Here is a 10,087-nt window from a genome sequence, read left to right as displayed (position 1 = left end):
TGTCCGTGAGTCGCGCGTCGATAGTTTAGTGCACTAACACTATCGACGCGCGACTCACGGACAGGTTTCCGTTCAACCGTAATGTATGATTGGCCTGTTTTGAACCTTTTTATCTAAAAAAAACTACTGCTCGGAACGAAAAATGGCAAATAACTTTTTAATTTATTTTTTCGACGACATTCTTAATTGCTATGGTATTTTGATTCGCGAATTTCAGGACACCCTGTATATATATATATATATATATATATATAATATTAAATATTGTAAGTAGTAAATAATCAAAGGAATATACATGCCGATATGATTATTAATTAATAATAAGCATTAGAGTTAAATTCAATTTTTTCATATTTCTACTCCCATTACTTTTAAATTTATAATACGTTTTATTTACATATACTTTTTCATATTAATAATACTATTACATTTCCAATTTTTAATACTAAAAATTAATCCTGTAATGTATCTAAGATTTTTTTATTGTGTCAACCAGATTAAATAGTAAAATACGGAACAACTTATAATTATGTGTTCGTTATAACCACAGAGCAATTGTTAAATGGCATTGTTGCTACAGTGACGATACCTATAGGTATATATAATAATAATTATTATACGTACACGTCACGAATATCATGGTCATTCCCAGTGAGAAATGATTCGTCAATCGATGTCGAAACGATATCGAATCGACATCGACACCGTCAAATTGACGTCAAATTGACGTCGAATCGACATCATTTCGACATCGATCGACGAATAATTTCTCACTGGGTTAGTCAGTCATTGCGAAGTAAATCTTGATGTCGATCATTTTATGACGTAAAATTCGTCATCTTAATGTCACATTGACGTTTTTGTGATTAACTTGTTCTACTTTGGTAGGGACGTCTGTATGCGCGCGCTTCACATGGATACATTTCTGATTGTGTGCGTTGTGAGTCGCTTTTGTTTTCAGTACAGCTGCTATGCAATACGCACCCTGATTGACGTAAAATCCGATTTCACTAAATTATAGATATCTAATGTCTGATTTAAAATCAGATAGATCTCAGATGAAAAAATTTAATCATGACTTTTTAGACTCTCAGATATCCAAGCGATATCTGAATAGTTTTTTGTATCAGATATTGAAATATTTAAATATCTCCCAGATATTTTTGTGACATCTTTGTCCCACTGGTAGCACAGTGAATTGGCGAAGCATTGGCTAAATATTTGAAAATTTATTTTTGATTCGACAGTGACGGATTGAGATTGGGATTAGATGGAAATTTGACCAATCACGGTAAAGTTTACTAATCTCAAGTCTAGTAACTTTTACTCTAACTGGTCAAATAGGGCTTTACGGGACATCCGTAGTTCACAGCCGGCCGATAGGAGTCTCCACCGTGTCCCCTGTTGACTCTTGACAGAAAGTAGGAAATCTATGTTGCAATTGTTGCAAAGGCGATCGAAAACGATACAACCATGGCGGACGCTGCTGCGCGTCAATTGCAATACGAATATAAAGCGGTTTGTACATCTTATCTTTTATTGTTGACTCTTCAGCAACGACATAACAGCAACTTCGAATTGTCTTCGCATGCTGATTTTTATTTCTAACGTCCGTTAATCCCGTTATCCATTTGTTCAATGACGCTTGCGACATTGCGGTTATGGTGTATGATCGCGTTAACATTACGTTATATTGCGCTAATGTTTGCAGAATTCCAATCTCGTTTTACAAGCCGACGTCCGGTTAATAGAAAGACGTAGCCGAGATGAGGCCACCGGCGAGGTTATGTCCCTCGTGGGCAAGTTGGACGGCACACGTATGGGCGATAGAGCCCAGCGCACCAAACCCGGGAAGGCGGAAGAGAGAAAAGTCAAGTGAGTCTGTTGCAGATTAGTAGTCGGGGTTTAACCCCCGATTTTCGTACTAACCCTCATATCCGAGGACCAAGCTAAAGACTGTACCCACTGTGGACTGCAGTAGGTTTGTGTTGCTCGCACTTGTGTTGCGCTGAAGCCTGATCAATGTGCTCTTCGCGTCTAAAAACGTGCTATTTTATAGCCAGCAAACTCGTTTAAAAAATCAGGTCCTGAGTTGCATCTCAGTTCAATCGTAGTGTGAATTTTCTGATAAGTTCTGTTAAGGCCTGTGTCCACGATGCTTTGTCCTAGTTTTAGCTTCGAGAAACGTGTAGCCAATCAACCTGCAGCCGTTCCGTAAAAGCTGCAAATTGATTGGCTACGCATTTCTCGGAACTAGAGCTTGGACCTAGTTCTAGCGTCGTAGACACAAGCCTTTGCAATTCAATAATGCGGTGTATAAAAAAAATATCACGTCATACGAAAGTCGTGCAAAGTTGATATATTTGGTATTTCGTAGGCGACAAAAACGCGACGAGGCGCAATACGATTTCGCACGTATGAAAGGAGCAACGTTGCTCTCCGAGGGCGTGGATGAAATGGTTGGTATTGTATATCGTCCGAAGACGCAAGAGACGCGTCAGACTTACGAGGTATTGCTCAGTTTCATACAAGAAGCTCTAGGCGATCAACCGCGCGATATCCTTTGCGGCGCGGCTGACGAAGTACTAGCTGTGTTGAAAAATGATCGGCTGAAAGAAAAGGAGAAGAAAAAGGAGACGGAGCTCCTGCTCGGTTTGTTAGCAGAGGAAAGATTTGCGCTGCTTGTGAACCTCGGCAAGAAGATCACGGATTTCGGCAGCGACGAGAAAAGTACGGCGAACGATGAGAATATTGATGAAACGTACGGGATCAATGTACAGTTTGAGGAGAGTAGCGAGGAGGATGACGAGGATGTGTACGGGGAGGTACGAGAGAATGATGACGAAGGAGATGAGGGCGAGGAGGCTAATGACGACAGAGCTATTCATGCAGAAAATGTAAGGTTTTGCTTGATTAATCGTCGTCCATCTCGTAGACGTGTTAATCGTAGACGTGTTAATCGTAGACGTGTTAATCGTAGACTGCTTACGAGGCAGTGGAGGTTTCTCTCGAGATTTCCGCACTTCAGGTTCAATAAAATTCTGACATGATCCCCCAGCATCTCGATTAAATATTTGGGTACGCTTCCACTCCTCTCTAACTCTTAGTATGAATTTATTTGGGTGTCTATCTTTTTCCCTAGCGGGCGCGAGTCACGAGAAAAAGATAGACACCTAAATAAATTCATACTATCCTTTTCCCTCGGGAGGAAGTCCCTACTTGGGGCTCCGCTGTCTCGTAAGTGGTCCATGGTTAATATGTGCTCAGTTGTCAATGGTAATATGTTTCGAAAATTTGTACGAATTGTTACACCTTTCAGCTGGGTGGAACAGAAGAAATGAAGAAAGAAAAACCGTTACATCCATTAGATATAGATGCATATTGGCTACAAAGAAGATTAAGCAGGATATATGACGACGCTATGGTATCACAAGAGAAAGCTGTCGAGGTGCTGGCTGTTTTGAGAGACGCCGTGGACGATCGTGAATGCGAGAATCAGCTTGTACTTCTATTAGGCTACGACTGTTTCGACTTCATTAAACAGCTTAAAAAGTATAGACATACAGGTAAGAGTTGTGTATGTTACGAAATTAATATTTACATCTTTGTAGGTTTTTTTAAAATTCATATACGTTAAAAGAAAGGAATATTAATAAATTAATTGTGAAACTCACAGTTGCATACTGTACAATGTTGGCCGCGTCGCAGTCCGAGTCGGAAAGACAAAAGATCCGTAACAAGATGAACGACGAACCGGTACTTGCCAAAATCTTGCGGCAATTGGACACGGGTAAAGGCGAAGATGATGCCGACGAAACAATGGAAGCAAGATCGCAACGCAAGAGGCGGGAAGAGAACGAAGATACAGGAGGTCCTGGGGGACAGGTTCAAGGTACAAGGAACTTGATAGATCTGGAGGATCTGACATTCGCTCAGGGGAGTCACTTCATGGCTAATAAACGTTGTCAACTGCCAGACGGAAGTTTTCGAAAACAGCGAAAAGGGTGAGTATAATATAATATGAACAATGAAATCTTTGTTGAATTATTTATGCACCATTGAAGATGATCTGAAGGTAGAAACGTTTAGTTTTAATTGTAATTAATGACTTGAATTTTGTGTGTGCGGTGTGTGCAATAGATAACAAATAGCAAATTTTAATGTCTTGATTTAGATTGACATTTATATTATTAAATTATTAAACCTGACAACTTACTTGAGCTTATTTTATAATAGAATATTGCTTCTTGAAATCTTTGCTCTCTTTATCGCTTACCTCAATACTTGATTATTTGATGATATTTACAGATACGAGGAAGTTCATGTTCCTGCTTTAAAGCCAAAGGCATTTGCGGAGAATGAAAAACTGCATCCGATTGAGCAATTGCCCAAGTACGTGCAACCCGCTTTTGAAGGTTTTAAGACATTGAATCGCATACAAAGTCGCTTATATCAGACGGCATTGGAGAGCGACGAGAATTTGCTGCTGTGCGCTCCAACAGGAGCCGGTAAAACCAACGTGGCACTGCTGTGCATGATGCGGGAAATTGGCAAGCACATAAACGCCGATGGTACAATCAACGCGGATGAGTTCAAGGTAATTTACGTCGCCCCGATGCGTTCGCTGGTACAAGAAATGGTCGGCAATTTCCGCAAGCGATTGTCTACGTACAATTTGATTGTCTCCGAATTGACCGGGGATCATCAGTTAACGCGAGAGCAAATTGCCGCTACTCAAGTGATAGTGTGCACGCCGGAGAAATGGGATATCATAACGAGAAAGGGTGGCGAGAAGACTTTCACATCGTTGGTACGATTGATTATTATTGATGAGATTCACTTGTTGCACGACGAGAGAGGTCCCGTCCTAGAAGCGCTGGTAGCAAGGACGATACGAAACATCGAGACTACTCAGGAAGATGTACGTCTTGTCGGCTTGTCGGCCACGCTACCTAATTATCAAGATGTTGCAGCATTTTTGCGTATTAAGCCGGAAACGGGACTGTTTTATTTCGACAACAGCTTCCGCCCTGTAGCCTTGGAGCAGCAATATATCGGCGTTACCGAAAAGAAGGCGTTAAAACGCTTTCAGGTGATGAACGAGATTGTCTATGAAAAGACTATGGAACACGCCGGCAGAAATCAGGTGCTGATATTCGTACACTCGCGTAAAGAAACCGGGAAAACAGCGCGCGCTATTCGAGACATGTGCCTGGAGAAGGACACTTTGGGTCAATTTCTCAGAGAGGGTTCCGCGTCGATGGAGGTTTTGAGAACGGAAGCGGAACAAGTGAAAAATCAGGAGCTGAAGGATCTTCTGCCATATGGTTTCGCGATTCATCACGCCGGTATGACTCGCGTGGATCGTACGCTGGTGGAGGATCTCTTCGCCGACAGACACATTCAAGTTCTCGTGTCTACAGCGACGTTAGCCTGGGGCGTCAATTTGCCGGCTCATACGGTTATCATCAAAGGTACTCAGGTGTACAATCCGGAGAAGGGCAGGTGGGTCGAGCTGGGCGCTTTAGACGTGTTGCAGATGTTAGGACGAGCCGGCCGGCCGCAGTATGACACCAAAGGTGAGGGAATCCTCATCACGAATCACAGCGAGCTGCAGTATTATCTGTCGCTCTTGAATCAGCAACTACCCATTGAATCACAATTGATCAGCAAGATGTCCGATATGTTGAACGCGGAGGTAGTGCTAGGTACGATTCAGAATATCAGAGATGCGGTCACCTGGCTCGGTTATACTTATCTTTACATTAGAATGCTTCGCTGCCCGAATCTATACGGGATAAGTCACGACAAATTGAAGCAAGATTCTTTGCTAGAGCTGCACAGAGCCGATTTAATCCACTCGGCGGCACTCGGGTTGGACCGCAGCGGCTTGATCAAGTACGATCGCAAGTCCGGCAATTTCCAGGCAACCGAGCTGGGCAGAATAGCATCTCATTATTATTGCACTCACGAAACAATGTCTACGTATAATCAGTTACTGAAGCGCACATTGAGCGAGATAGAGTTATTCCGGGTGTTTTCGCTCTCGGGCGAGTTCAAGAATATAAACGTCAGGGAGGAAGAGAAACTGGAGCTGCAGAAACTGATGGAGAGAGTGCCGATACCGGTGAAGGAGAGCATCGAGGAGCCGAGCGCGAAGGTGAATGTGCTGCTGCAGGCGTACATCTCGCAGCTGAAACTCGAGGGATTTGCTCTCATGTCCGATATGGTATTCGTAACGCAGTCCGCCTCGCGTCTCATGAGAGCTATCTTCGAGATAGTCCTGTTCCGCGGCTGGGCACAATTGGCGGACAAATGCCTGTCCATCTGCAAGATGATCGACCGCAGGATGTGGCAGTCGATGTCACCGCTCAGGCAGTTCCGCAAGATGCCGGAGGAGATCGTGAAGAAGATCGAGAAGAAGAACTTCCCGTGGGAGAGGCTGTACGATCTGGGGCCCAATGAGATCGGCGAGCTCATCCGCGTGCCGAAACTAGGCAAGACCATTCACAAATACGTCCATCAGTTTCCGAAGCTGGGTCTGTCTACGCACATCCAGCCGATCACCCGTTCCACCTTGAGAGTTGTGCTGACCATCACGCCGGATTTCCAGTGGGATGAGAAGGTTCACGGTATGTCGGAGGCGTTCTGGATCTTGGTCGAGGATGTAGATTCGGAGGTGATACTGCATCACGAGTACTTCTTGCTGAAGGCTAAATACGCGGCCGATGAACATGTGATCAAGTTCTTCGTGCCAGTCTTCGAGCCACTGCCACCGCAGTACTTTTTGCGCGTGGTATCCGACCGATGGATCGGTGCGGAGACGCAGTTGCCTGTGAGCTTCCGACATTTGATACTGCCCGAGAAGAATCTACCGCCTACGGAACTGCTGGATCTGCAGGCGCTGCCGATAACGGCGTTGCGAAATGCCAAATTCGAGAGTATCTACTCGGACTTTCCGCAGTTCAACCCGATCCAGACGCAGGTGTTCAACGCGATCTACAATTCCGACGATAACGTCTTCGTTGGGGCGCCTACCGGCTCGGGTAAGACGACCATCGCGGAATTTGCGGTGCTGAGATTGCTAACGCAGAATCAAGAGGGACGATGCGTATACATGGTGAGCAAGGAAGCCTTGGCCGAACTGGTCTACGCCGACTGGGCGGCAAAGTTCGGTCAGCAGCTGGGAAGAAAGGTCGTCCTGCTGAGCGGTGAAACCGGGACAGATTTGAAGCTACTGGCCAAGGGACAGATTATTATCACCACGGCGGACAAGTGGGACGTGCTGTCGCGTCGGTGGAAGCAACGGAAAAACGTGCAGAACATCCAGCTGTTTATCGTGGACGAGTTGCAACTGATCGGTGGTGAGGAGGGCCCCGTGCTGGAAGTTGCGTGCTCGCGAGCGCGTTACATCTCCTCGCAGCTCGACAAACCCACCAGGATAATAGCGTTATCGGCCTCGTTGGCCGACGCCAAGGATGCCGCGCAGTGGCTGGGCGCGCCAGCAGCGGCGACCTTCAATTTTCACCCTTCCGTGCGACCGGTGCCCTTGGAGCTGCACGTGCAAGGTATAAACGTTACCCACAACGCGTCGAGATTAGCCGCCATGGCAAAGCCGGTGTACAACGCGATCCTCCGGCATGCCGCGCATAAACCGGTCATCGTGTTTGTACCCACTCGGCGGCAGGCTAGATTAACGGCAATCGACCTGCTGACATTCACGGCGGCCGAGGGCCAACCCTCGCGATTCTTCCACGCGGAGGAGGCTGACATTAAACCGTTCCTCGATCGAATGACCGACAAAACACTGAAGGAGACCCTGTCGCAAGGTGTGGCCTATCTTCACGAGGGTCTATCGGGCGACGATCGTCGTCTAGTCGAGCAGCTGTTCGACAGCGGGGCCATCCAAGTGGCGGTCGCTACGAGAGATCTCTGTTGGGGCTTGTCTATCAGCTCCCACCTCGTCGTGGTTATGGACACGCAGTGCTACAACGGCAAGACGCATGCCTATGAGGATTACCCGATCACGGACGTTCTGCAGATGGTAGCGCGAGCTAATCGCCCGCTAGAAGACGAGGACGCCAAGTGCGTGCTCCTGTGTCAAAGCTCGAAAAAGGACTTCTTCAAGAAGTTTTTGAACGAGCCGCTACCGGTGGAGAGCCACCTGGATCGCCGGCTGCACGACCACTTTAATGCGGAGATCGTGACGAAGACAATCGAGAACAAACAGGACGCGGTCGATTACCTCACATGGACTTTCCTCTATCGACGACTCACTCAGAATCCTAATTACTACGGTCTGCAGGGCGTCACGCATCGACATCTCTCGGATCATCTGTCCGAGCTGGTCGAGAGTACACTGACCGACCTAGAACAAGCCAAATGCGTCGCCGTGGAAGACGAGATGGATACCTTGCCGCTCAATCTGGGAATGATCGCCGCCTACTACTACATCAATTACGCCACCATCGAATTGTTCAGTCTGTCTCTCAACAACAAGACGAAGATCCGAGGTTTGCTGGAGATCATCTCAGCGGCTGCTGAGTACGAGAGCGTCCCGGTGCGACAAAGGGAAGAGAATTTATTGAGAAGTTTGGCCGCGCGTCTGCCTCATGCACCACAAGCCGCTAGAATGGCCGATCCTCATGTGAAGGCGCAACTTCTTCTGCAAGCTCACCTGTCGAGGATACAGCTAGGTCCAGAATTACAAAAGGATACCGAACTGGTGCTGGGCAAGGCTGTGAGACTGATACAAGCTTGCGTTGACGTGCTGAGCTCCTCCGGATGGCTGGCACCAGCCGTCGCCGCTATGGAACTCGCGCAGATGGTGACGCAAGCGATGTGGTCCAAGGATTCGTACTTGAAGCAGCTGCCGCACTTCACAGCGGACACCATCAAGCGTTGCACCGACAAAGGCGTGGAGACTGTATTCGATGTGATGGAGCTCGAGGACGACGATCGAAATCGGCTGTTACAGCTAACGGACACGCAGATGGCGGACGTGGCCAAATTCTGCAACCGGTATCCCAACATCGAGATGTCGTACGAGGTACAAGAGAAGGATAAATTGCACAGCGGCGGCACGGTGAACGTGATTGTACAATTGGAACGAGAAGACGAGGTGATTGGGCCGGTAGTCGCGCCATTCTTTCCGCAAAAACGTGAGGAAGGCTGGTGGGTGGTGATCGGCGACCCAAAGAGCAACTCTTTGCTCTCCATCAAGCGCTTAACGTTGCAACAGAAAGCGAAGATCAAGCTGGACTTTGTTGCTCCAGCACCCGGCCAACATTCCTACACTTTGTATTTCATGAGCGACGCTTATCTCGGTTGTGATCAGGAATACAAATTCACCATCAATGTAGGAGAGTACGAATCGGATGCCAGTTCTGGTTCCGATTCCGATTAAAACATAGTGTTTACTATTTTCTTGTATCGTGTATCTATGTATCGAAAGTATCGCGGTGTTAACCACTTTTTTTATTTGCAGCAATCTTTACTGTAAAAAACATATAGTGTGATTACAGTTCTTCTATTCTATAAATGTTCTATTCCAAATATTTCAAAATCATTTTCAATTCTCCTTTCCTAACAGCATCTATTGGAACTATTGTATTCCTCTTGTCTTTTGCTTTCTCATTTATGTAATTACATAGCAAATCTAGGTCTGTAGAGAGAGAAGGTAGACGTAGACAAAGAGAGTAGTATAAGAAAACCCTATAATTTAAACAATGTCTAATAATTTTAGTGATTAATGTTATAATAAAGTAACTCGAGAATAAAATTTTTATATTAGATATAGAGTAATATGTGTTTACCTAATAGTAATGTGCGTTCTATTTATTGTTAGTGTTACGAATTTTTTTTCTCTTGCTAAATAAGAGCGATACAAACTTTTTGATATTTTAGAGCAACTTTCTTTTACTATCTTCTGTAAAAGGTGGCTCCTGCATAAACCGACCGAAAATGGGAAACATTGAAACTTATTTGAATTTTAAACGAACCTGCGTAGTTCCCTGGGAGCTTTATTTAAGCTCTCAAAAGCGGATATAGGAGCTCCCGGGGAGCTCCGTTTAAAGTTTAAAGTAAA

The 10,087-nt window shown here is 45.7% G+C and overlaps 1 protein-coding gene across 1 annotated transcript; it reads left to right on the top strand.

Annotated features, from left to right (window-relative positions):
• The first annotated feature begins 1,322 nt into the window (after nucleotides 1-1,322).
• On the top strand, nucleotides 1,323-9,557 carry LOC105565237 (putative U5 small nuclear ribonucleoprotein 200 kDa helicase). Its single transcript, XM_012018267.1, has 6 exons — nucleotides 1,323-1,518; nucleotides 1,712-1,875; nucleotides 2,378-2,897; nucleotides 3,320-3,566; nucleotides 3,677-4,004; nucleotides 4,309-9,557. Exons 1-6 carry the CDS (start codon nucleotides 1,474-1,476, stop codon nucleotides 9,404-9,406), a joined length of 6,402 nt encoding a protein of 2,133 aa, XP_011873657.1. The 5' UTR covers nucleotides 1,323-1,473; the 3' UTR covers nucleotides 9,407-9,557.
• Nucleotides 9,558-10,087: the final 530 nt, after the last annotated feature.

Source organism: Vollenhovia emeryi, unplaced genomic scaffold, assembly GCF_000949405.1.
Source record: "Vollenhovia emeryi isolate VEMERY1.0 unplaced genomic scaffold, V.emery_V1.0 DF939154.1, whole genome shotgun sequence".
Classification (NCBI taxonomy): domain Eukaryota; kingdom Metazoa; phylum Arthropoda; class Insecta; order Hymenoptera; family Formicidae; genus Vollenhovia; species Vollenhovia emeryi.
Note: the sequence above shows the minus strand (reverse complement) of the source record. Positions and strands in the feature narration are given on the sequence as shown.

Coding starts and splice junctions, on each gene's coding strand:
- LOC105565237 (XM_012018267.1), top strand. CDS start 1,474: ATGGCGGACGCTGCTGCGCGTCAATTGCAATACGAATATAAAGCG. Junction 3,567..3,676: donor TAAAAAGTATAGACATACAG/GTAAGAGTTGTG, acceptor TGAAACTCACAG/TTGCATACTGTACAATGTTG. Junction 4,005..4,308: donor TTTCGAAAACAGCGAAAAGG/GTGAGTATAATA, acceptor TGATATTTACAG/ATACGAGGAAGTTCATGTTC.